This window comes from Amblyomma americanum, chromosome 2 (assembly GCF_052857255.1).
Source record: "Amblyomma americanum isolate KBUSLIRL-KWMA chromosome 2, ASM5285725v1, whole genome shotgun sequence".
Lineage (NCBI taxonomy): Eukaryota > Metazoa > Arthropoda > Arachnida > Ixodida > Ixodidae > Amblyomma > Amblyomma americanum.
Genome location: NC_135498.1, coordinates 74,096,891 through 74,124,685, shown reverse-complemented (window position 1 = coordinate 74,124,685; position 27,795 = coordinate 74,096,891). Strand labels below are relative to the sequence as shown.

Below are 27,795 nucleotides of genomic sequence, written 5' to 3'. Positions count from 1 at the left end.
TCACACAATGTGTATATGAATATCTAGCATAATATGAGAACTACGATGGAGTTCCTTGTTTCTGAGTGAAGTTGAAAAGTGCTGTGGGCTTGATGATTTTTGTGAATGGTTTAAACATTCATAGTCATGATGTGTTAACATAAAAACTGCACGGAATACCTTCTACCGCCATAGTTAGTGCATAAAAGCTGAAGTATGGCTTTCTCATTCTTTTACGAATGCAGACGGCGGTTCTTAATATGTGAACAACGGAAAGGTCAATTCTGGTCAAAGCTCAGCCTGTCTTTAAGACAGGTGATTTAAACATGCCCATATTTAGAGCTCCGCTTTTTCATATCTATGTGTAAATAAAACAGGGTGTTGAAATACATTGGCTCTGTACATGTGAACAGTTTATTTCATAGGTTTGAAAGACATTAGGCAGACGGTCAGATGTCGATGCTGACTTCATTTCTTCAAGTGCCCATAGTTTTTCCGAGGGAGAATAATTTCTGAAAAAGAAAAAGGGAACATTGTTACAATAAGTTTCGAAAAAGTATTTTCTTTTGTAAGCGAAAGATTCGAAACAATGCACTTACACTTCTTCCTGCGGAGGAGGGTGGTGTAGTCGAAGGGAGTGCCAAGACCGTAGCCGTAGTTCAGACCGTAGACACCAATGCCATGGCCGAGACCGTAGTGGCCGGCACCATATCCGAGGGTTCCAACGCCATAGCCGTAGACTGGGGCAGCCTGGTAAGCAGCGAGAGCTGGGGCAGCGTGGGCAACAGTGGCAACAGCTGGGGCGTGGTGGTAGGTGGTGGTAGCGACAGCTGGGGCAGCGTGGGCAACAGTGGCGACAGCTGGAGCGGCGTGGGCAACGGTGGCGACGGCTGGGGCAGCGGCCACAACTGGGGCGGATTGGAAGGTGGCGACGCGGGTCACGGCTGGAGCAGCGTAGGTGGCGACGGCTGGAGCAGCAGCAACGACTGGAGCAGACTGGAAGACCTTAGTCACAGCTGGAGCAGCGAAGGAGGTGACAGCTGGAGCAGCCTGGTAGGTGGTAACGCGGGAAACAGCTGGGGCAGCAGCAACGACTGGAGCAGACTGGAAGACCTTAGTCACAGCTGGAGCAGCGAAGGAGGTGACAGCTGGGGCAGCCTGGTAGGTGGTAACGCGGGAAACAGCTGGGGCAGCAGCAACGACTGGAGCAGACTGGAAGACCCTAGTCACAGCTGGAGCAGCGAAGGAGGTGACAGCTGGGGCAGCCTGGTAGGTGGTTACGCGGGAGACAGCTGGGGCAGCCTGGTAGGTGGCAACAGCTGGGGCGGACTGGTAGACTCTAGTCACGGCTGGGGCAGCAACAGCAGCAACAGCTGGAGCAGACTGGTAAGTGGTGAATCGAGAGACAGCTGGGGCAGCAGCAACGGTGGCAACAGCTGGGGCGGAGGCAACAAGAGGGGCGGACTGGTAGACGTTAGTCACAGCTGGGGCAGCATGGGCCACGGTGGCGACAGCTGGGGCAGACTGGAAGGTGGTGACACGGGACACAGCTGGGGCAGCAGCAACAGTGGCGACTGGAGCAGCGGCATAGGTGGCGACAGCCGGGGCAGCGTGAACAGCGGTCACGGCTGGAGCAGCCTGGTAGGTGGTGGAAACGGTACGAGTGACGGCGGGGGCAGCGACAGCGTAGCTGGCGCCTTGGCCATAGGCGAGACCATGGCCCACCCCGAAGCCGGTGAGGCCGGAGTAGCCGATTCCATGGCTGAGACCGTAGCTGGCCAGGCCAACGCCGTTTCCGAGGGTGTAGGCACCATTGAGGTTACCATGGAGGTATCCAGCGAAGCAGCTGGTGGCCAGAGCCAAGATGACGCAGACACGGAACTGAAATAAACCAAGCGAAAATATCAAAAGGGTGCCAGGTAATATTAATTCATTCGAGGGTTTTGTTTCTAAAAATTGATAAATTCATGTTTTAGATGGCTTTGACTGCTGCACAGGAAGTGAGTTTCGGTTTTTCGTTGATAGATTAAAGGAGGATTTTGGCTTTCTGCTTCGAGGAAGCTAGCTTCAAGAGCGGGGTGTTGTGCGATGAATGCTTAGGTTCTCTGAGATTTTTAATCCTAGTCGTTGATGCACATAAAACGAACTGTGCAATGTGCTAGACGCACAGCTATAAGGACATGCGGATTTTTAACCCTTCAGTAATGAAGAGCGGCGTTAGGAATATGCTACCAGATTGATTTGTATTTAGCCTATGCAAGAAGCGAGAGTATCTTGTCTTGATACTAGGTAATTACCAGGGAATTACTTATCAAAGGACAAAAATGCGTAAAATGGAAACGAACTCTGTTCTGTACTTTCTGCCTACAAATGACCTTAAAGACTACTGTAGATTTCAAGTGTGTGGCACAACTAATTTAAGGCTATTTTTATCTAAAGTGCGAGGTCCAACCAGGTTTCTACTTTAAGTTTCCTGAGCGACAGCTAAGTTTCACAGAGAGGAACAGTTTGGCTTACCATGGTTGCAGTACTTGTACCGTTGGCAAACCTGAGGCTGCTTATGTCTGAGTGTCTCGGCGATGCTTATATACTCGTCGCGAGTCGAGAGAAAGAGAGAGCAAGAAAGAGAATAAAATGGTGAGGGAAGGAATGCAAAAGAGGACGTATCAGTTCTAATTACAATTTCCTCTAACATGGTTGGCGCGTGGTGTCTCGCATGCGCCATAGAGCGCGCCTAATGCAATGTGGGGTGTTGTAGGAATGCGGTTTGGTGCTTCTTTTCCCTGCGCCGTTTGCTGATCGCACGGAGTTCCCTTTCCCAGGTAAGACGTGGTTGCTTTTTTGTTGCCGAAGCTAAGTAGCACATTTTTTTTGAGTTGGTAGAGGCACTTTGTTTCAAAAATGAGCAAGGTTAATAGGAGGGGAGGCGGTTGCGGCACTCTGCGCATATCTGAGTGAGAGGTTGTGAAAGTGGAGAAAAAAGGTAGCTTGTACAGCTGAAACCGACTATGTGTGGCAACTACACGTCCTCTGAGTGTTATTCAGCTTGAGTAAAGTGTGAGAGGGTGTAAGTCTGCCCGCATTAGGTTGACTGGTGCCTTTTTAGTAGTGTTTTTTTGAAGTTTAATTTATTGGGCATGGAACGAGGTCGTTGGAATAACTCCTGAAAGGGGATCTTACATGATTTTTCTTTCTCTTCCGGACTACTGCCAAGAAAGGAGATTAAGACCAGCCATCACTCATAGCAGCTATATTTTGCACGTCTGTCTTGGTTAGACTGAGATGGCGCCCTATGTGAAAACAGCTTCGTCGCTTGTTTCTCCGTATTTGACAGCCTTGAATTTGATTGCGTTAAAAATAGAAACCCTGCAGCTGTACAGGAGTACATTATGAACTAGAAATTAGGTAGAAAAAACTTACAAAGAAATTAGAACTGCCTATCTAGCCCGGCAGCTTGCTCTCCTGAACTATAATGCAAATTGGTACAAACAGTGGTAGTTTCTGCTGCACCAATACAACTGTGGCTGGGTACCTCCCTCTAAAATGTATAAAATATTTTGTTAAATCCATGCTGAAGTTGCACAAAAATAGTTAGATATACCTATTATAAGAGCAACATATCATCCCTTTACCTACTGAATACTGGCTGCATTGCTAGAAAAGTTAACGTGTTTTTTAAAGATCATTTCAGAATGCCCATAAAAACCAGTCAAAACCAGGTTTATGAAAGGTATCTGCACGTTACTAGTTGCGGACAAAACAGGTGAATGACGTTCAGTTGTTTCTTCGCTCTATGATAAAAATATTTGCTGTTCCCATCGTCATCGTATTTTTCTTTGCCGTTGAGTCCCTAAGTATTTATTAGGAAATGGGAGGTAAAAATTCAAAGAAAACAAAAATATCCGATAAAGTTCTTGCAAAAATTTTGCGGAACGCGAATGAGGCAGTCAGTGGAATAGTGCACGTTAGCGCTAACTTTTGTAGGAAATTAACACTAGAAAATGGTCTTGACGTATAAATTTAATCAAGTGTAAACAACTGGGCATGAAGAAATTTGCGCTTTTTATTCACCGACTGGATTAGTTTTGCGCATTTATGCTTCGTTATTGCAACCTCAGCGAATTGGGGTTGTTTTCACCAGAAGGCCCCAACAGAACTGTGCTGCCATCTCGCGCAGTGATGTGAAGCATCATGAGGTGAAGAAGAAGGCTGCATCTCGGCTCGCATTCTGAGCTCCGCGAAGAATGAAAACAGAAGTTCGATTGCAGGTGCTTTTCGGATTTTATTCCTGAGCTTTGTACCTTATATGAAATTTATGAGCCTGATCAGGTTGTAATGACATGTTATGTTTAAAGTTATGATAGCTTTTTAAGCGACTTGTTTGATTTAGTTTGCTTGAGAGCTGTTTGCTTACGTGATTACTACGTCAGTTCACATTCCATTAGGCAACGACAAATGTAAGTTTTCTGGTTGTATCCAGGAACTGGCACGCCATTTGCATCCTCCCGGCCACAACATGGGGCCCTGTTGCAGGGCTATTTTTTGTGTAGAGGATCCAGAACGAATGTTTCTGCCTTCATGTATTTACTCTTACCCGTACCAAAAACTTCAGCGTACTTTAATGGTACCCAGGCGGTTGAGAGAAAACCAGGGACCTCTAAAGTGGTCTGCATCACAGCGCGCAGTACTGCGTTGGCAAAGAGGACTCAGTGTGCAAAACTTTGGTTGCTGTGTGCAAAATTTATTGACCTTGTCTTTTCCTGCAGTCTCTAGCGACACTTTCAATCGTGGTTGGTTGATTGGTTGGTTTATGGGGTTCAACGTCCATAAACGGCTCAGGCTCTGGGAGATGCGATAGTGCACGACAACGAGTTTTCATATAAAAGCGCAAGCAGTTTTCATGTAAAACCGGCCGGTGATTGCTACTCCTGTATTTAGTTTCTTTTGTATTTTCTAGCTCATAAAAGTTCCGTTTCCGGTGAGAGTGGCCTCTTTGGCATTAGAACGCAGTAGCCTATCCTTATAGGGTAAGCTTAATTTCTCCTTACTGTCGTTTAGGTTATATTGCGTAACACCTGCAAATATCACGGCGTACGCCCTCACATCTGAAACTGGTGCAACCGGCGCTGGTGGAGTCAACGAATTCCTAACAAAAATTTGCTGCTCCCCCTTATATTCTCTCGAAGCTTTGAACGTATCCATCGGCAATAATTCTTGTTCAGAAAGTTTTGCTGAACCAACATCGCGGGTCTGGCACTGCCTTATTATGCTCATCGCGGCCATTGAACGTCACCAACATTACCAGGATGCATTATCTCATGCAGTATAATTATGAGCTAGAGAACTACTGTTCTTGCTTATCGCAATGTTTTGTATTAGTGGGCAATGTAAATCATAAATTGTACCATTTCGACCATTACACTTGCTTCGCCGTGGGTTAATAACAAAGAAAGAAAAATCGAATATTTTTCTATTCTTTACATTGCTCCGGCACCTATAAATGACGAAAAATAAAAATTCACAGAAAGATTGATCTTTCCACAATACCGCCGCGGCAAGTTAAAATTGTTGTTGAACAACCTTCAACGCGAGGAGCTGGGAAAATCGTACAAACTTCAACTAAGCTCTAATTAATTACTAAGGATTTAATAAAGCTAAGACGTCAGTGCAAGCCCATGTAGCAGTCGGAGAGAGAGCTATATTTTTCCACCGAAAGGAGCTTTCGGATATTAGCGGTTGGAATATATGGGACACAACCTTCTTCATCATGAAGATTAAAACGGCGGATGTCTTTCTCGAAGGTGTGGAGTTGTATCTGTAAAAAGAAGTTTTGGAATACTGAAATACGCTTCCAGAATTTAAACCGCTGCGGAAACAACGTCCTCGTGAGTTTTTCCCCAGACAGCGAGCAGGAACAAGAAATGGATGATGATGATTATCCGGTTTCAAACCCTCGACCTCTAAATGCTGTCACCAAAATCGTGCAGTGACTGTGAAATATACAACTGGCATCTAGCAACGAGAAACTGAGCTTTTAAAAGCTTTCCCCACGCGTCGAAAAGGTTCGCGACTGGCATGTACCGTAGCTGTTGCAGCTGGACGCCATATGCAGGTACCGTGCGATGAGAGAAGAGACATTAACATTTAATCTGCTCAAAAAATTCGTTTCGTTATGTTACTGACGGCAGCGCTGATCTGCAATAAGCTAAATGGTTGGAGTTTAACGAAGAGCATAAAAAAGAGCTTCCTGCACGTATACACTCCTCCGGAACCGGCTGCCGGCGCCGCGTCCTTGACGCCGGCGAGAGACCCACTCCGCTTGTCTGTGCCAGTAAGTGCCCAGCGTGAAAAAGATCCCACGATGCGCGCCGATGCTAGGAGATCGTGCTCGCGTAGGCCGCTGTTTTGGCCTGCAGAGTAGGCAATCGCAATGATCATTGAACAGGTGGTATGCGTTGGCACCTGATAGGGTTCTTTTTTTAAGCGAAATTTATTCCCCCAGGGCATCAATGATGGGTGATGGTGTGATGAATGATGTAGTAGGGATTAAATGAATGGAAAAAGGTTGGCTGATTTCATGAAGTCCAGTAGAGAACGATGGTACTGTCCTTGCGTCCAGGCAATGTATGAAGCAGGGTTGATTGGTGAAAGACCTGCTACCATCAGGGCATAATAGGGTTTCTTGCTTGAAACATGGGTGCTGCAGTTTAGGGCACGTAAAAACAATTGAGGTATAATGATTGTGAGAAGTTCAAGATGAGGATTACTTTACTAACCATCCAAATACTGATCGCTGCCGGAATTTTACATAATGTTTTCCTTCAGCTCGAGCGAAGGGAGGAGGTGCGCTTGTCGAAGTAATTTAAAAAATGAGCTTAACTGTCGGCGTTGTGTGTAGTTATGGCCATTTCCCGGATACCGCGGGAATACTTCGCTGAAGAACAAGGCTTTTAGTCTCACTCTTACCGCCTTTGCTATTTAATGGAGCTCTCATCCCATTGGATTAGATATTAGGAGAAATACCACTCATACATTTCATGATTTATGAAGATTATGCTACGATATGGACGACTGATAAATATTTTGAGACTCTGAACATTCATTCAAAAGAGTCCTTAAACATAATAGAGGAGTACGTCCACGAAGCGCACTTGGAACTGTCGCCACAGAACTCTAGTTACATTCACGTGCGTAGCATTAACGGAAGAAAGAAATTGCAAGCTACAAGATTTACGCTCAAAACCAGTAACCAGATAGTACAAGGTGTGGCTGAACTGAGAGTCATTGGGTTAGACATGCATAAGTCAGGCAAAGGAACACAATAGCTCCATGGGACGAAAATGGGCTGCACTTGATTAAGCACATTTTTTCTAGGGGTGCAGAGGCCCGGACCGCGGTGGCCAGACGTCCTGTACGTTCAGTACTTCAACCGAGTCTATTATACAAGGCTCAGTTTCATCGACCGACTCGACAACAGTGGGCGATACTAGAAACAATAAATAGGAACGCGATGCGCCTTGACAAAACTTACAGCCACCCCGATTCTCAAGGAGGATATCAGGAGAAAGTATCTTTCGCCCGTTGCAGCGTTATACAGTGAGGTGACAGCACAGTGAACGAAAATGATAGACGCCCCTCCGTGGGCACACACGACGAAACCACAAACAAGACGACGAGCCTCCATCGAAAAGCAAATCCCACAAATTGAACTGTGGTTGATATAAGTACAGGAAAGTGTATAGCTTATGCGGACGCATCTGTCACGGAAAAGGGCGGAGGAACTTCTACTAGAAGCGCTATACATTCTGAGTTAATAACACATCGAGAATACGTCTCCGAGCTTCCAGACCCGCTTGTGATGGAGCTCTACGCTATCCGTGAAGCAATGTTGACTATAAGAGACACACCGTCTATAAGACAAGCCCACATCTACATGGATTCCTTAGCAAGTATTAAACAACTGAAGAAATTACAGAGACAATACTCATCACTCAGGAGATGTGCTCTTAATATGAAAACAATGAAACACAATAAGATACTTTGGACACGAGAAAATATTCAGAATATTCACCAGAGGAACGCAGACGTCTTTACACACCAAACGCGATATACGAATGCCATCTGGTCATCCTATATGAAGAGGAGTAGAAGTTATTTGATTCCCCGTGTACTTAACTCCTCCGTCATAAGGAGGTTGGAGGAGGCATCCGAAAGGCTGGGGCGGCCCCTTACCCCGTCGGCGAAATGCAAATTTGGCTCTCAAAGAGGTACAGTCCTCAGGACAAGTTCAAAGTGTTCCACGCCGACCGCTGAGGAGGATCTGCACCACCTTTAGAGATCTTGGATAGGAACGCTGGACTCATGATGAAGACGATTACTGGAAGTGGCACATACAACTGCATGCCAGGAACACATGTCCTTGCCGCTAACAGACAACGCTAAGAGTTAGAGCGTGCTAAGGTTTATCGAAGTTAATAGGCTCCACGACCTGTTTTAGCTTAATGTCAGCGTCTGGTTATGCCACATGGCAAGTCTTCACAATAGTAAAAAAAAAGAACGAAGCTTTTAAATATTGATAAACAGGGAAAGACTTTGCGAGAAAATTTTGTCGGCTTGCGGAGCGTGATACACAGGAGCGGGGTGACGTATATTCCAGGAAGTCTCTCTGTGTACGAATGTTCTGTGCATAATTTTGTCCAGTACGCGCACGCGCAAGCACGCACTCAGTTCAGGAGAAGAATAGAAGCAATGTAAACAAAATGGCGCTGCACGTTGAGAATACTCATATTTTTCCATTCTTTTTCATTATATAGCTGAAATATTTACCATTTCACTTAATAATGTTACAACTTGGACTCGGCATATAAGATTAGACAACATACTACCCGCAGCAGCGGGTTAGTTCCAATGGCGCTTGACTCTCTCTCTCTCTCCTGAGCAACCGCTCTCGGCCAATCATTAAGCTAATGGCTACCTGCCTCGGCGGGCAGTTTGCTGAAAATTCGGAGGGTAGGTTGTAACGACGTCACGAGGTGACGTGACCCAGGTAGCAAGTGGGCCACCTGCTTTTTTCGATACGCCAGCGAAGATGAAGTCGAGGTTGCTGCTGAACGGGGCCCTTAAACCTGCCCCGGTAAAATAAAGAGAGAAAGCGAGAAGGAACGTAGGAAAAAAGTGAGTTAGATGAAAATGAGTGCAGTATTTGCTGGCAGGCATACTTATACATTTGTCTACTAAAAGAGACAGAAGTGTCAAGAACGCGTCAGCTGTAATCACAAAGGTGATACCTCTGTTGTCAGCCGATAGATCGAAACCGAACATGTCTAAGGAGGTCACCTTTGGTAGGCGCTGCACTTATGCATGGAGATCTGTTTTCGTCCATCTTGGAGAGTTTTATTCGCTATACCGCATTCCCAGTAGAAAAATCCGACATAGCCTGCCTCAAAATGCGACAAAATTTTTTGTCGTCCTGTCATTACCCCAGATTTTTCTCCAGTGCTTCGATGTTGCCTGTGGTCGCGGCGCACCTAGCTCTGGCGTTGCGACAGGTGTCTGCACAATACTGCAGGAAATTCTGTTGTTGCGCGAAAAATTACTGTTGTGAGGGCCCAAAATACTACTGGAAAACATAACGCGAAAACAGAATATAACTGTTGTGTTTTTAGATAGGCTTGCGTGGTTTATATTAAATGTGAAATGTGCAGAAATTATTAATGAGTCTTACTCTTTTAAATACCTGCTTCTACGATCACACCCCTTATATATCTGTGCTACAAATTTAAGCGCTGAGAAACAACTTTGGATCGCCCATTACGTTTTACGCGTTGAGTAAAAATAAACGTAGTAATAATACAGATTGAATAGGAAGCTCAGAATGGTCAACATGGGACAAGCAAAACTTGGAACTGCGAAGCCAATATCATTCAACGAAGCTTCACAGGTTTCAAGTATACGCCGACCTGCGTTCTATACCACAGAGCCCTTAAGTGTAAGCCACGGGCTCAGACAAGAGGCGTTGCTGAAGTTTGGCCTACGTGGTGGACCTCGCCGGATGGGATTTTAAAGAGACGAAAATGTACTGTTTTCAAAGTGGCTTAAATGAGGCGTGATTATTCGAACGGCTACCACGTGGTTTCAAGCTGTGTGCCACAAGGAGCGACCATTTCGCGTTGTTGCGCAGAATTTAAGCGCTGTCGCACTTTCAACACGATTAAAACACTGACATCGAAAGCTGCGGCTGAAGAACATATCTTGCTTTGGAAATGCTATTTTGCGAGGATGTTCGCGTGATAAAGAGGAGATAGGGGCAGCCCTAATATGTCGCGTGTTTGGAGAATTCTTCATGGCCGCCGTATTCTAGTCAAAATTTCAGATCATTGAATGCCGCTGAGGTGTAAAAAATTGGCAGTAGCTTAACTCGGCTATGCCAGGTTAAATGTAGCCAGAGGTACTTTTCCTGGCAGAGCTTGTTGCGGTCACTGTATGTTTAGCAATGTGAGACATTGTGTATACACATCTTTTATACATTTTGATTGACATATACGAAGACTGCCCGATGATCTGCGAAGTAGCATGCAGCGGTCTCAATTTTGTCGATACAGTATTTCGCTTTGGTAGAGCCTCTGTGGTATACAAGGTCTATAGTAATTCCCCATTCTGTAGTCTGGACGTGAGGGTCGGAAGCTAAATGGAAGTAAAACAGTTCTTTCATACACTAAGAGACTCCTGTTTCGTGCTGAAATCACCCAAAGTCAAGCACAACTGTGAAACCGTGCCGTAGGCTGGTATACACTTGGCAACCATATAAATCGTCTTGACAGATGCTCCTGGTGCCACGTAGACGCCTTGGATGCTAACGACGCTTTCCAGATTCTGAACACAGCACGCTTCACCATTGTTCACCGCGATCGAAGGGAGCTATGTCTGGCAGCGATGATACCTTCTTTCACGTACACACAGCCTCCAGCGTTCTTATTTGGTTCTGGCCAACTGCCAGGCGACAACCGCAGCATCGAAAGAGTTAATCTTGTGTATAGCGCCGTTTAACAGCGGCTGGACTCTCCTTCTCTGCGTGCATGTGACGCGTTGTGATACAGACGCCCACTACATCTCCGCCTTTTATACGCAATCCTGCGCATGCGACGCGGGGTTCGGGTGATAGCGTGGCTTGCGGCGAGGCAGCGACGAAAAACGCGGCGCAGCTGTGGGGACTCTCTGGTTAGCATGACATCGGCGCATGCGCACAACTGCTCATCGGCGTGACGTCACGCTCGGCTTTGACGGTGGAGCGGGCGGGCCGTCGCCGCACGCCGCACTTTGCTCTTCTTCGGTTGCCATGGTAACGGCGTATGCGCTCAACTGGCCTCTCCCATGTACCGTGAAATGCTCGACTAGTAGCCCAGTGTAGCTCTCGCAACAAGAAGTTTCAAAAAAGGCAGCATGAGCTGACTGGTGCCGAGAGATGTCTTCCCCCTTTCCGTCGTAGCACCTCTCGGCTGGTAACTGGTAACGAAACGCGGTGACGTAAGCCTGCATATGCTACTATCATCCGAAATCCGGAAGTGCTAATCATTTGCTCGAGTCTTCTACAGCGAAGTGAGAAGTTGAACTGCTCAAAGCCAAGTGGCCAAGGAGGGTTGCAAAAAAAAAAAAAATCTGGGGTGCATTTTCTTGGAGGAGAGTGACTCGAAAATGGCACTCTTGTCTGGCACCGACCAATATATATACAATCGATAGGTGACTAAGCAACGGATTCCAGGAACTCCTGTTATACCTAAAAACTCCCCTTCCTGAAACATTGTAAATGTTGATAAGTCACATGCGCTAGGACGCCTTCCCCCCCCCCCCCCGACCCAAACACACACACACACGCACACGCACGCGCACGCTCGCTCGAGCACACGCTGGCGCGTGCGAGCACTCTGCGTTATTATTATTATTATTATTATTATTATTATTATTATTATTATTATTATTATTATTATTATTATTATTATTATTATTATTATTATTATTACGTGCTCTTATATTCGTATATGTGATTCTATGCAAGACACAAGCAGCGGTGACAAAATCGTGCCATCCAATTCAAGATAAAAAATGTGTGCATAAAAAGACTCTGCGAGTATACGTTTAGGAGGCACTGAAATATAAAAAAAACTAGTTGGGAACCTATATTCAGTAGGCTCTGACTTTCCTGAATACCCATTCTAGAGTAAAATTGTCATTCGTGCCCTCGAGAGTCAAATGGCTTACTTAGAATATTTTCCCTGATCTTTGTTCATTTCTGCGTCTAGAGAGAACGAAACAGATGAGTGGTTGGAGCCCCCCCCCCCTTCGAGACAACAAAGTGAACCTCGCTCGAGCTCCCTCCGGGCCGAATATTGAATCTGTGCATACAAGGGAACACGCACTACCTGGTCGAAACAAGCTTTTACGGTTCTGAAGAAAAAAATTTAAGTTTAGATCCACATTGGCGACATCTATTGGTTATCATCTATCTGCAAGATTTTAAAGAAAAGGAACCTATATTTGAAAACTGCAGGAAGCTTAAAGATTCAGGCATGTTTGTTTAAAACGATTACTCACAAGCAACGCTAAAGAAACGGAAGCTTCTGTCGGAAAGCACGATAGATGAGAAAGTGCAGTTTAAAAAAGTACACCCACTTCATGATAAACTTCAGGTCGAAAAAGATTTGTTATTTTGGGATGAGACAAAAAACATGCGCGTCAAGAAAAACTATCAACGCTCTCAGCAGCCCGAGACTTGACGCCTTCCCAAAGAATGTGAGAAGCACTAGCGTATAATCAACCTAAAAGGTCGTAGTGTAATAAACAAAACGGAACCCCTAGAGGTTTGTTTACTAGAACATGACCCACACATTGCCGTCATAACCGAGACGTGGCTGCGGACTGAAATAGCCGACAACGATGTCTTCCCTAATTGTTACCAAGTTTTTCGTAGGGATCGGCCTTTCAGGGGAGGTGGCGTTGCAGTTCTAATTAAGGACCCTATACAGGCTTTTCTCTTGGAAGAAATTCCCGGCCTTGAATGTTTGTGCATAAAAATCTCATGCTGATGCAATAGCTTCATTCTGCTTGCCATTTACAGACCTCCTGATGCCTCAGCTGATTATTTCTTCAAACTGGAAGGGCACATGTGTCGGTTCCAAGGAAACAAACTGCTACTTATTGTTGACCTAAACCTGGCGGGCGTTGATTGTGAGCGTTTTGAATCCCTTCCTCAAAACAGCAATAATTTAAACAGTGTACTTAACAAGATTTTAACACATGACCAAAGTCAAGTAGTTCAGGAACCGACACGTGTGCAAGAAACTTGCAAATCTGTACTGGATTTGATATTTTTGACTAGAGGATTACCTGAATGCACTGTTGAAGTGGTGGAAGGCATCTTTCACCACCTGCTTGTCAGTGTTTGCTTACTCCTTGTCGCTTGTACTCAATCTAATAACACTTTAATCGTTGTTCTTTCAAACACTACTCACGTGCAGATGATGCATCCATTATAGAACATTTGGAAATATGCCTTATCGATTTTAATAGTACTGATTTGAACATACTTTGGCGCCGTTTTAAACATGTGTGCCCCTGCTGTATACATAAGTTTGTTCCGAGCAAACGTAAACTTGTTAGTAGACAAACGCCGTGGATGACCCGTGAAATAGTCCACTTAAAACGAAAGATTAAAAGCTCAAGGAAACGGCGCTTGCATTTAGGTCATTTAAAAGATTTAAAAGAAGGCCTTTCACGCGCAGTACACTCTTTGAAAGAACATTACTTTAATACAGTGCTGCCAGATTTTTTTTGTATAGGAACCAAAAAAGTTTTGGAATTATATAAGCGAAAAAAAGAAACCGGTGCCGCAAATTTTGCTTGATGGTTCTGTAGTTACCGATCACGGTGATATTGCGCACCACTTCAATGACTACGTTCACAGTGTGTTCTCAAACTCCGGTGCTTGTCCATCTAGCGATGCAGTGTTTCACCCCTGTGATGTAAATTTTATTTTATACCCTGGCGTTGTTTCTATGTTTCTAAATTTAAAAACTAAACCCTCATGTGGTCACGACAACCTTCCTAACGTGTTTCTGAAGCGATATGCTGAATCTATTGCAAAGTTTCTAGTTATTATATTTCGTATTTCATTACTTCATGGACAATTACCGAGCGACTGGAAGATACCCAGGGTTGTGCCAATACACAAGAAAGGTTAGCGCATTATTACAAAATTACCGTCCAATATCGCTTACATCATCATGTTGCAAACTAATCGAACATATTATTGCCAACGATATTAATGAATTTTTAGATGCGCAGCTAGTCCTCTAATTTCCAGCATGAGTTTAGGAAAGGATACTCAACAAGTACACAACTAGTGACAGTAATACTTTCACTCGCTTCATGTCTTAATAAGAACGGTCAGATTGATGCAATATTTCTTGACTTCAGCAAAGCTTTCGATAGAGTTCCTCATGACAAACTAATATTAAAACTCAGACGCATTGGCCTCCCGGAAATGTTAATCATATGGATATCAAACTATTTAAACAATCGCTACCAATTTGTAGAAGTTAATGAGCGAAAATCAGGTTGCCTTCCGGTCGGCTCTGGCGTCGCCCAAGGAAGTGTGCCGGGGCCATTGTTGTTTTTCTTATATACAAATGACATTACTACTCAACTTGATCCGAATGTCCAAATCAGGCTGTCTGCGAATGATTGTGTGCTTTTTCAAGAAATAATTTCAATTAACGACCAAATCCATCTCAACTCTTCTCTTGCTAAGATTTTTGAATGGTGCGAAACGTGGGACATGAAACTTAACACTGATAAGACTGTCTTTCTTCGTCTCTCTCGCAAAAAAGCTCCGTTTTCTTTTAACTAGAGGCTAGGTTCGTCACCTTTGCTGGAAGAGACTAAATATAAGTATTTGGGTGTCGCACTCACTAATACTTTATCATGGAATATACATATAGATAACATCTGCTCTTCGGCTTTCCGTAAACTAAACTTTTTAAGACATAAGGATAGAAATTCTCCCCCTAGTGAGACATTACTTGCTTACAATTCACTAATTAGACAAAATCTTTAATATGCATGCGTTGTCTGGGACCCGTTTACTAAACACAGTTTCACCCGCCTAGAAAAAATACAGAGAAAAGCTGTAAGGTTTATTTACTCTAAATGTTCCCCGTATGACTCACCCTCTGAAATAATGCAGGTTAACGGTATTCAATGTCTTGAAGAACGAAGAAAAAATTTACATTTGGAATGTCTTTTCTTGCTTTGGAATCGAGACCTATCTATTAGCCCTCCTCCATATCTGTCGCTTTCAACGTCGGGGCATACGCGCCATTATCGTCCTAATTCTCTGACGCCCTATTTTGCGCGAACCGATTTAAAGTTTTCATTTTTTCCTCGCACTGTAACGGACTGGAATAATTCTTTATGGCCTTTCGCCACACTTTGATGTTTATTAGCTTTGTTATTATTGTTTCGTTGCCATTTAACCCACCTGCTTGGACATGTACAAGGTTTGCAGTATTGAATAAAGAAGAAGAACATTGTCTCTCAGCACTCGGAGAACGTTAGAGCATGAAGTGAAGGCGCTAGACTACCCCGAGACCGTTTATTCCCGAAGACGGCTCATCAAAGCTATTGCCCCAAAAGAAAACCAAAACACATTTCCCAAGTTCACATCACGGCACCACGCCAGGAAGAATTTATGACAGTCAAAATCAGGCCAGTAGCTGATTATGAAGCGGGAACGAGTGCTGCAGCCAAACACAGAAGTAAAACCACAACAGCCGTAATGTTCCATCTTCTGAACCTTGTTCTTAAGTGGAGTTTGCTGCAATTGATAGATATCTCGCAGGGTACAATAAATCATCTTTTCGCTAATATTATGAAAACGTTGCTCTGGATATTTGGTTATGGCTATCTTTCAGAAAATATACCTTGAGATAATCAACGCCTAGCATATGAAAAGGCTTACTCGATTTATTTATTAGATGCTCTTTTCGCTCAGATTATGAAAGTGGTGCTTTGGACGTTGGGCTATGGATATCTTCGAGAAAATATACCTTAACATAATCCTCGCCTTGCATCTAGAAAGACTTGCCCGGTTTATTTATCAGATGCTCCTCAAACTCTCGCTTCACTTGATGTTTTTCATGCTATTTGTTTTTTGAAGTTGGCAGAAGAAAGAACAGGAAGGAGACCAATAACATTTCACTTTTAAGTTTAACTTCATAAGATATGCTAATAAACAGTTTAACAAATGTTATAATAAATGTAAAGCGCCCAAAGAGCTTCGAGTTACGCATAAGTATTCACACAATGTTTATATGAATATCTAGTATAATATGAGAACTACGATGGAGTTCCTTGTTTCTCAGTGAAGTTGAAAAGTGCTGTGGGCTTGATGCTTTTTTTGAGTGGTTTAAACATTCATAGTCATGATGTGTTAACATAAAAAATGCACGGAATACCTTCTACCGCCATAGTTACTGCATAAAAGTTGAAGTATGCCTTTCACATTGTTTTACGAATGCCGATGGCGCTTGTTAATATGCGAACAAAGGAAAGGTCAATTCTGGTCAAAGCACAGCCTGTCTTTAAGACAGGTGCTTCAAACATGCCCATATTTATACCTCTTCTTTTTCATATCTATGTGTAAATAAAATAGGGCGTTGAAATACTTTTGCTTTGTACATATGAACAGTTTATTTCATAGGTTTGAAGGACATTAGGCAGACGGTCAGACGTCGATGTTGACTTCATTTCTTGAAGTACCCATAGTTTCTCCGAGGGAGAAAAATTTCTGAAAAAGAAAAAGGAAACATTGTTACAATAAGTTTCGAAAAAGCATTTTCTTTTGTAAGCCAAAGATTCGAAACAATGCACTTACACTTCTTCCTGCGGAGGAGGGTGGTGTAGTCGAAGGGAGTGCCAAGACCGTAGCCGTAGTTCAGGCCGTAGACACCAATGCCATGGCCGAGACCGTAGTGGCCGGCACCATATCCGAGGGTTCCAACGCCATAGCCGTAGACTGGGGCAGCCTGGTAAGCAGCGAGAGCTGGGGCAGCGTGGGCAACAGTGGCAACAGCTGGGGCGTGGTGGTAGGTGGTGGTAGCGACAGCTGGGGCAGCGTGGGCAACAGTGGCGACAGCTGGAGCGGCGTGGGCAACGGTGGCGACGGCTGGGGCAGCGGCCACAACTGGGGCGGACTGGAAGGTGGCGACGCGGGTCACGGCTGGAGCAGCGTAGGTGGCGACGGCTGGAGCAGCAGCAACGACTGGAGCAGACTGGAAGACCTTAGTGACAGCTGGAGCAGCGAAGGAGGTGACAGCTGGAGCAGCCTGGTAGGTGGTAACGCGGGAAACAGCTGGGGCAGCAGCAACGACTGGAGCAGACTGGAAGACCTTAGTCACAGCTGGAGCAGCGAAGGAGGTGACAGCTGGGGCAGCCTGGTAGGTGGTAACGCGGGAAACAGCTGGGGCAGCAGCAACGACTGGGGCAGACTGGAAGACCTTAGTGACAGCTGGAGCAGCGAAGGAGGTGACAGCTGGAGCAGCCTGGTAGGTGGTAACGCGGGAAACAGCTGGGGCAGCAGCAACGACTGGAGCAGACTGGAAGACCCTAGTCACAGCCGGAGCAGCGAAGGAGGTGACAGCTGGGGCAGCCTGGTAGGTGGTAACGCGGGAGACAGCTGGGGCAGCCTGGTAGGTGGCAACAGCTGGGGCGGCGGCAACAAGAGGGGCAGACTGGTAGACGTTAGTCACAGCTGGGGCAGCATGGGCCACGGTGGCGACAGCTGGGGCAGACTGGAAGGTGGTGACGCGGGACACAGCTGGGGCAGCAGCAACAGTGGCGACTGGAGCAGTGGCATAGGAGGCGACAGCCGGGGCAGCGTGAACAGCGGTCACGGCTGGAGCAGCCTGGTAGGTGGTGGAAACGGTACGAGCGACGGCTGGGGCAGCGACAGCGTAGCTGGCGCCTTGGCCATAGGCGAGACCATGGCCCACTCCGAAGCCGGTGAGGCCGGAGTAGCCGATTCCGTGGCTGAGACCGTAGCTAGCGAGGCCAACGCCGTTTCCGAGGGTGTAGGCACCATTGAGGTTACCATGAAGGTATCCAGCGAAGCCGCTGGTGGCCAGAGCCAAGACGACGCAGACGCGGAACTGAAATGAACCAAGCGAAAATTTCAGTAGGGTGCCAGGTATTATTAATGCATTCGAGAGTTTTATTTCGAAAAATTGAAAGATTCATGTTTTAGATGGCTTTGTCTTCTGCACAGGAAGAAAGTTTCGGTGTTTCGTTGATAGATTTAAAGAAGATTTTGGCTTTCTGCTTTGTGGAAGCTAGCTTCAAGACCGGGGTTTTGTGCGATGAATGCTTAGGTTCTATGAAATTTTTAATCGTAGTTATTGATGCAAATAAAAAGATCTGTGCAAAGTGCTAGACGCACAGCTATAAGGGCATGCGAATTTTGTAACGCTTCGGTAATGAAGAGCTGCGTTAGAAATGTCCTACCAGATTGGTTTGTATTTAGCCTATGCAAAAAGAGTGAGTCTCTTGTCATGATACTAGGTAATGACCAGGGAAGTACTTATCAAAGCATAAAAACGCGTAAAGTGGAAACGAACTCTTTTTTGTACTTTTTGCCTACAAATTACCTTAAAGACGACTGTAGATCTCAAGTGCGCGGTACAACTAATTTAAGGCTATTTCTATCTTAAGTGCGAAGTCCGACCAAGTTTCTACATTAAGTTTCCTGAGCGACAGTTTTTGTTCTAAGTTTCACAGAGAGAAGCAGTTTGGCTTACCATGGTTGCAGTACTTGTACCGTTGGCAAACCTGAGGCTGCTGATGTCTGAGTGTCTCGGCGATGCTTATATACTCGACGCGAGTTGAGAGAAAGAGAGAGTAAGACAGAGAATAAAATGGTGAGGGAAGGAATGCAAAAGAGGACGTATCAGTTCTAATTACAATTTCCTCTAACATGGTTGGCGCGTGGTGTCTCGCATGCGCCATAGAGCGCGCCTAATGCAATGTGGGGTGTTGTAGGAATGCGCTTTGGTGCTTCTTTTGCCTGCGTCGCATGCTGATCCCACGGATTTCCCTTTCCCAGTTAAGACGTGCTTGCTTTTTTGTTGCCGAAGCTAAGTAGCACATTTTTTTTGTGGCGTTGGCAGAGGCACTTTGTTTCAAAAAATGAGCGAGGTTAATAGGAGGGGAGGGGGATGAGGCACTCTGCGCATATCTGAGCGAGAGGTTGTGAAAGTGGAGAAAAACGGTAGCTTGTACAGCTCGAGCCCACGGTGTGTAGCAACTACACGTCCTCTGGGCGTCATTGAGCTTGAACAAAGTGTGAGAGGGTGTAAGTCTGCCCGCATTAGGTTGATCGGTGCCTTTTTGTTGTGTTTGTTTCGGGAGTATAATTTAGTCTGCATCGAATGAGGTCACTGGAATAACTTCTGGAAGCAGATCGTAACACGATCTTTCCTCCTCTGCCGGATTATTGAAAAGAAAGGAGACTAGGACCAACCATCGGTCATAGAAGCTATTCTTTGCACTGCTGTCTCCGCTCGACGGAGATGGCGCCCAATGTGGCTAAGAAGCGTTATCAGAGGTGCGACAGAAAACAGCTTCGTCGCTTGTTTCTCTGTATTTGACTGCCTTGAGTTTGATCACGATAAAAATAAAAACCTTACTGGTGTAGAGAAGCACACCGTGAACAATAAATTTCGGTAGAAAAAAAGTCCCAAAGAATTTAGAACTGCCTATTTAGCCCGGCAGCTTGCTCTCCTGAACTGTAATGCACATTTTTACAAACAGTGGCAGTTTCTGCTCCACCAGTGAAACTGCGGCTTGGTACCTACCTCTGAAATGTTTTAAATATTTGGTTATATCGACGCGGAATTTGCACAAAAATAGATAGATATACCTATTACTAGAGCAACATATTATCCGTTTACGTACTGAAAACTGGCTGCATTGCTAGATAATTAAAGATAATTTCAGAATGCCCTTAAAAAGTACTCAGAACCAGATTTATGGAAAGTATCTGCACGTTACTAGTTGCGGACAAAACAGGTGAATGACGTTCAGTTGTTTCCTCTTCCTCATGAAAAAAATTGTTTTTTTCATCGTCATGTTATTTTCCTTTGCCGATGTGTCCCGAAGCATTTATTTGGAAATGGAAGGAAATAATTCAAAGAAAACAAAAAGGTCAAATAACGTTTTTCTGCAGTGATTTGCAGCGCACGAATCAGGTGGTCGGTGGAATAGTGGGTGCTTGTGCAAACGTTTGTAGGAGATTAACAAAATAAGGTGATTTTGGAGTGCAAATTTAAACAAGTGCGAACAGCAGGGCGTGAATAATGTTTGCGCCTAGTAGTCAAGCGACTACCTTAATTTTATTCGTTTATATTTTTTATTGCAACATAAAAAAATTTGCTTTGGGTTCACCAGTGGGCACCAACAGAACTGTGTCGCCATCTTGCGCAGAGAGGTGAAGCAGCATAAGTTGAAAAAGACGAACAGTGAGTCTCAGCTCGCAGTCGGAGACGCTGATTCGACAGCTACAACAGTCTTAGCTCCGCGAAGAAGGAAAACAGCTGTTTAATTGCAGGCGCTTTCTAGATGCCATTTGTGTGCTTTGTGTCTGATATGAAAGTTAAGACGTTGATCACGGTGCAATGACTTGTATTTAGTGTTACAATCAATTTACGAAAGATTATTTTGATTAATTTTTTGCTTGAGAGCTCTGTGCTTACCTATTGCTACATTAGTTCACATTCCATCTGGCAGAGACTAATGTAATGTTGCTGCTTGTAGCCAGTAACTGGTACGCCATTTGCATTCTCCCGGCGACAACATGGGGCCCTGTTGCAGAACTGCTTTGTGTGTGGAGAGTCTTGAACACAAGTTTCTGTCTTCATGTATTTACTCTTTCCCTTATAATAAAATTCAGTGCACTTAGAGGATACCTTTGTGTTGAGAGAAAACGAGGGCACTCTAGTGTGGCCTCTATCACATTGCGCAGTAGTACGTTGCCAAGCAGTTATCAATCAGTGCGCAAAGCCTGTCTTCATGTGTAGAAGATTCATTCACTTTGTCTTTGCGTACTGTTTTTTGGTAACACTTTCAATCCTGGTTGGTTGTTTGATTTAAGTAGTTCAATGTCCAAAAATGGCTAAGCCATGACGAATGCCTTAGTTTTACGACATCGAGTTTTTTTACGTGCATTGATGGCGACAGCACACGAGCCTTTATCATTTCGCCTCCATCGAAACGCCAACGCTCTGGTCGGGATCGAAACCGCGTTTTTCGATTAAGTACTGAGGACATTAACCACTGAGCCACCGCGGCGGCTACTGTTACTCCTGCGTAATGCAGTAGTACTTATAATATATTGCCTCAAGGATACGAAATTTTATACTTCTTCATGATTAGAATTTTAATATTTTCGTTTGCGCATTGATTTATGCCTGCTAGTTTGCGATTGCGAGTGTACCATTTTATACCAGATCTATCATATTATATTTTCCCAGTAAAATGATTTGTCCAACAGGTGGCTTCGACAGGTCGCTGTAGTTGCAACAGTACTATTAAAGCTAGTTTTAAGTCAAGAGAACTATAGTTTTGAACCCCTAAACATGCAAATTTCTACTTGAATTTTTGTTCACTTGTTCCAGCTATCAGATCGCTACGTTCAATTGTGTTACGGTTTTGGTGTCTTACGATCGGTTTTCTGTTATTTTCTACCGCCAGGGGGATAGTATCTAGTAAAAGCGAACCTGAAGACGAAAATGAACTGCAATACTGAAGCAACCTCTAAAGCTTTACGCAGTGATGTGCATAGGTGGTCGGATTTACAATGTTTTTCTCTGCACTTGTGCGTAAGATCTACAAAGAAAACGGCGCGAAATACGGGGACAAAAGAGGAACAAACACGGCAGGACCAGTGCCAACTTACAACTGAATTTTATATTGCGTAAAACTTGCCTTTTTGTAAACCAACAAGCCGTAAGAACCGTACAATCAGGCATTCGCTAAGTCACGAAGCCAACACACGCCGTACAACAGATTACTGAAAAAGATCTAATGCATGAAGCACGCTAAGTAACCACGTAACACGTTTTATCATGGCCATCCGGGAGAAAAACCCAAACGACGTGAAGAAAAATATAACAAACAGCTGTACACAAGCATGAAAATCAAACGGTCATGACCACGCAAACCCTTAACAACCGAAAACTATACAACGGCATGAGGAATGATGCCAGATGACCAACAAGAAACGTGGAAAAAAGTGCAAAATGAAGGGTTAAGACTAAAGCCTCGTGAAAGGTAAAAAAGGGTGAAAGGTGTGATGAGTGCAAAATCCCTTAACAACCAGAGACCATGGTTTGAGAACACGGACATAGTCTTTGAAACCACAGCGTCTATCTCATGATCAGAAACATCTTGGTTATTCTGAAAGATGTTTCTGAGCATGGAGATAGACGGTGTGGTCTCAAGGATTGTCCGTGTTCTCAGACTCTCAAACCATGGCCAAGGTCTCAGTTTCACCAAAGAGGTCCCGACAAATGGTGAATTCCAGTTTCTGGATCTTTGGGTACGGTTTCTTAAAGATGGCTTGTTTTGGATGTATAATCCGCGTTCAAAGAAAGGTTTGCTTCCTTTTGACAGTGCTCATTCAAAGCTCGTGAAGCGGGCGATTGTTTCTAACTCCCTTCAAGCAGCTTCGAACAAATCGTCAGGTTTGAACAAATCAAGCCCCCATATGGCCTCGTCAAGTGTGGCTTTCTGGCGTCATGCCGGGAGACTGGAAGCATTCTATTGTGCTTCCAATACCCAAGTCAGGTCAGCCTCCAGTATCTCTCTCGGCCCTTCGTCCAACTTCCCTTACGCCTACCATCTGCAAGCTTTATGAAAACATTCTAGCTGCACCCTTGTCGTGGTGGCTGGAATCCCATGATTGTTACTTAGATTATCAAATTTGTTTCCGCCCACAAATTGAAACGCAGGACGGCTTTGCTACTTTGGCTGCTGACGTGCTTGACCACTCTCCGCCGTCACCTTGTACGAACCGTAATCGCTACAGACATAACAAGAGCATATGATAGAATCCTTCACTCTACCAATCTTGCCTCCCTTCAAACTCTAGGTCTCCCTCAGCGGTTCCTCCTCTCCATTCACGCCTTTTTAGCAAATCGAACCTTCAGCGTGCGTGTCCACGGAAAGCCCTTTGGTAACTTCACTTCCAATAGAGGAGTGCCGCAGGGCTCCGGTCTCGCCCCCACATTATTAATGTGGCTTTAATTCCACTTGTTCGAGCCCTAGAGTCCATCCCTTCTATCCGCGTGCTTGCGTATGCCGATGATATAACCTTTTGGTGTTGTCATCCAGATGCGTCTATTCATCAATCTGTCCTTCAGCACGCGCTGGATGTATTGACATCTCGCCTCCCACCTCTGGGTTTAACACTCTCTCCTACTAAATCATGTTTCATTCGAATTGGAAATAAAGCCGGCTTAAGGAAAGCTCCCCCTTTAAATTTTGCGGTACATAATTCTTTGATTCCTCAGGTGGAAACTGTTCGTATTCTTGGTCTTCTCCTCCATACATCTGGGACTGGCACCCCGTGGCTGACAGCCACCCGTAAATCGTCTCACGCTACTCTAGGTCTGATTCGTCGCATAGCTATGCGCTCTGGTGGAGCACGTGCTCATACGGCCCGCCAGCTTGTACGCTCTATCCTTCAGCCACGGATAGTATATCAGGCACGATTTCAACGTCTCAACCGCAGACAGTGGGACTCTCTTGAAGCTATCAATCGTGAGGCTATGCGCGTCATAACATATCCGCCTCGTTTAACACCCATACCTGTGCTAAAGGAGTTCGCCCAACATAATACACTCAGTGAACTCATCGACCAACGGGTGGCAAATAGAGCTCGAAAACAGTCTCTCCAACTTCATCGTTTAAAGACACTTCCACCATGGTCCCATTGCCAGCTCACTGACAATCGCCCCACTGTTTCCCCGTCGGTATCAGCAGCGTATCTGCCTGAAGGGTACATATTATACACGGACGCATCACATTCTGCACAGAGGGGAGTTACTGCTGTGTATAGCCCATCTCATCCGCATCTCAACTCTCGCGCGACGTGTACTGCGGATACGTGCAGTCCCCTGGCATTGAAACTTCAAGCCATTTATAATTCCATTTCTTCCCTTCCACTCGTTCCAACATTCAATACAGTTCATATTTACACCGAGTCCCGCATCGCCCTTAAACAACTTAAGGCTGTTCGACGGGCATTCCAGATTTCACAATCAATTCATGTGCTCTGCGCAAAGTATCCATGTCCTGTGCGCATACACTGGATTCTCGGCCATGCCCAGGATCCACATATTATTCAAGCGGGTGCTATGACTCATCTTCATATATCAGATGATCCGCCACCTTACCCTCTTCCCCCAGATCCGTTCCTGTCCCATGTTTCCGATTCCGAAGTTCTGCGCCAGCGAACACGCGCTCTAATTCCTCCGTGTTCGCACCCTCTCCCCCGTAGTCTTACTCGGCAGGAGGAGGTATCCGTGCGCCGGATTCGGGCAGGGGCGGCTCTGACACCATCTGTCCGTCATCGGTGGCGTTCCAAAGATCTGCCAACACCTGACAGGTGCCCTCACTGTAGCGCTGCACCGTACATATGTGATGTGCGGCACTTGTTGTGGACGTGCCCAGCGACGGCTGCTATCAGAAAACGGCTGCTCAGTGAGGTGGGCCTGCGGTGGAACCGCGAAAGCGACTACGTGAAGTGGACTGTGGACAACCGTTTCATTAGCAACCTCTGCGACTACCTCAGCGCAACGGTTCTTCACTCCTTTTTTTAACTTTCAATCCCGTGCATCCCTTCCCCCCTTCCTTTTTTCAACTTATGCCCCATGGCACACTTCTCGAATAAAAAAAAAGTCCAGCGGTTAAAAGAAGCAGGATACCCCTCTTGTATGGTTTCTTTCGTGTGAAGCAACTCTGCAGAAGTTGAAGCAAGGTCCTTAAAGCAGAGATCCGGTTCTGCGCAACCGTGTGGAGGTAATACCATACATCCATAAGGTTTCGCACAACCTTAGGAAAGTAACACGCAGACATAACGTTCAGGTCGCATTCTCAGCCCCATGCAAATTGTCCAGGCCTTGCGCCGTGAATAACCGAGAAAAACAACCGGCTTGTACTGTCAAACATCAAAACAATTTCACACATTGCTGAAATCAGGTTGTTTACCAGATTCTCTTAAGCTGAGGGCTCATATACATTGGCCAAACAGTTCGGTGTTTCAATGAGCGTGCCAGCGAGCACAGCCGAAATCTGCCAAATAATGAACGAAGCTTCCTAGTGGATCACTGCAAATCTTGCCGGACTTGCCGTCCTGAATTGGACAAAACTATCTTTTTTAGGAGTGGAACGGACAGATTCGAGAGAGAGAGGTGGTGGAAGTCGATTATATCCAGAAAGAAGGCCGCAGATTCGCCAGCAAGCAATTCATTACGCTTATCGACGATGAGTTCACTTTGCTAGAAGAATTTTTCTAGGTTTATCGTTTTTTCGTGCACTCTCTTCGATTCTTTCTGACGATGCGCTGTTGTTGGCGCGGATTCCTGTCCGCATTTTGTGCCTTTGACGCAAACTTTGGTCCGAGTCTCTTTTTCACTTTTCTATTTTTTCCACTTTTTCCACGTTTCTTGCTGGTCATCGGATATCATTCATATGCTTGCTGGTTGACCTTTTCTGGTTGTTAAAATTGTTTAGCAGTCATCACTCCTTTCACGCATTTTTACCTTTGGCGTGGCTTTGGTTTCTTCATTCTGCACTATAATAGCACTGCAAAATAGCAAAGTAAATGCTAAAATTTTTCATGTCCAGTGATATCATATTATCCACTTTTGTTGGTAACAACTTTACCAAGTATCACCGAAATATATCATCATAGCGTTCGCTTTAGTAAAGCCTTTATCTCAGGTTCTCCTGAAAACCCAGGTATAAAAGGAATATTTTCTTCTATCAGAAGTGCCCCGAGCACTCTTGGTAGTTGTGCCACAGTTTTTCGCGTTGTGTGGCGGTCTAAAAGTATTTTTCATGAAGGTAGAAACTTGTTTTAACGTTATATTTGTTTCTTAAGCTTTCAAATAGCATTTTCAAAACAAATGTTTTGAGAAGTCTTGTATTCAGCTGCGCTGGCTTCATGTTAATACTCTTTTGTAGTAGTGGTTACATTGTTCCTCTAGTGGCGACGAATCGTCAATTAGGAATGTTTAAGTTCGATCGTATCGATGGCCATTTTCAAATTAAAAACATTTGTACGTAATTGCTCTTAGTGAAATTAAAAAAAATAAATATAGAAAAGCCAATCTACAAAAACAGGTGACATATCTTTGGTTGCCAGCGGGTTGGCATGGCAAGAACGCTAGCCGATGCGTACAGTTGAGCCTGCACAGGTGGAGACCGAGGTTTTCCGGCGCACTACTTAGAGTCAATGTGCCGCAGGGAAGCACATGAAGCTGCCTGAGACCGCAAAATGCAGCAGACATACTGCATTATACCACTGCCGATGGAGTATTTGCGTCAGCAAGATAATTAACGACACTGCAGCTGTTACCTGAGGAGCACTAGAAGGTAACGCGGAGGTATTGTTTTTAGAGGCATGGTGAAAAAGCATTCTAGCTTCTCCGAGCAATTCATCATGGCGCCCACGGCTTAGGCCTGTTGGCAAACCTGATAATCACATAGTGTGCTCCTTTTTTGAGGGATTGTTTCACCCGGTAAACAACAGCGCACAAAGGACGGTAAATTCAGACACAGTGGCAGCTGTTATGCTTGAAAGTATGAACTTTGAGCTTAATCGTGATGAGTCTTGCCAGGATGATCATGGCATATGTCAGATAGTCAACCACATCTAGCCATTCATGCATTCTTCTCTTACAAGAGGAGGACACCGTGGTGGCTTAGTGGTTATGGCGCTCGGCTGCTGACCCGAAAGACGTGGACTCGCTCCCGGCGCCGGCGGTTCTATTTCGATGGAGGCTAAATTCTAGAGGCCTGTGTACTGTGCGATGTCAGTGCACGTTAAAGAACCCCAGATGGTCGAATTTACGGAGCCCTTTACTACGGCGGCCATCATAGCCTGGGTCGCTTGGGACGTCAAATCCCTATGAACCAGAAAAATCTCTTACAAGAGCTTTAACAAGCACAGAAGGAAGATATTTCATGGGTCAGGCTCCTTTACTAAGCCATGCATTCAAGAAAGCCGGTCATCAGGCTGGGCATGGCTTGTATCCAGAGCAGAAAAGGGGTGGGGGGGGGGGGGTAATCCGCTTATCCTGCATGTACAAACCGTAGGCTAGTAGCCAAGGGTCGGCCTTCTTAGCATGAAGCGCTCTTAGGCTGACGCGGACAACAAAACCCTCGCAAATGCCTGGCCAGCTGCTTTCATCAACGCGAGAAAGGAGACCGGTTGGCCGTAATAAATTTCAAAATGTGGTTTGTCGCCCGTTCCCCGATAAATAAGCCAGGTGGTGAGGCAATCGGAAAAGAACACGAATATACGTTCTTAGTCCTTAGGTTGCTACACATGAAGGGATCTTTCGCATGAAGGCGTACCAAAGGAATTTCTGATTGCGAGAGAGCAGTACGGTGATTCCACGCTTGATAAAACTGCACAAATATTTCAAAATTCTAACATTTTTGATTATTTTATATAGTGTGCGCACATTACTCAGTAGACCAACT

General features: G+C 45.1%; 2 protein-coding genes across 2 annotated transcripts; both read right to left on the bottom strand.

Moving 5' to 3' along the window:
* Positions 1–379: 379 nt before the first annotated feature.
* On the bottom strand, positions 380–2,526 carry LOC144118685 (uncharacterized). Its single transcript, XM_077651538.1, has 3 exons — positions 2,497–2,526; positions 579–1,860; positions 380–491 (listed from the first exon to the last, which is right to left on the bottom strand). Coding segments are annotated over exons 1-3 (1,287 nt in total). The 5' UTR covers positions 2,500–2,526; the 3' UTR covers positions 380–489.
* Positions 2,527–16,697: 14,171 nt separating this feature from the next.
* On the bottom strand, positions 16,698–18,882 carry LOC144121422 (uncharacterized). Its single transcript, XM_077654608.1, has 3 exons — positions 18,825–18,882; positions 16,907–18,179; positions 16,698–16,819 (listed from the first exon to the last, which is right to left on the bottom strand). Coding segments are annotated over exons 1-3 (1,278 nt in total). The 5' UTR covers positions 18,828–18,882; the 3' UTR covers positions 16,698–16,817.
* Between the last annotated feature and the right edge of the window lie 8,913 nt (positions 18,883–27,795).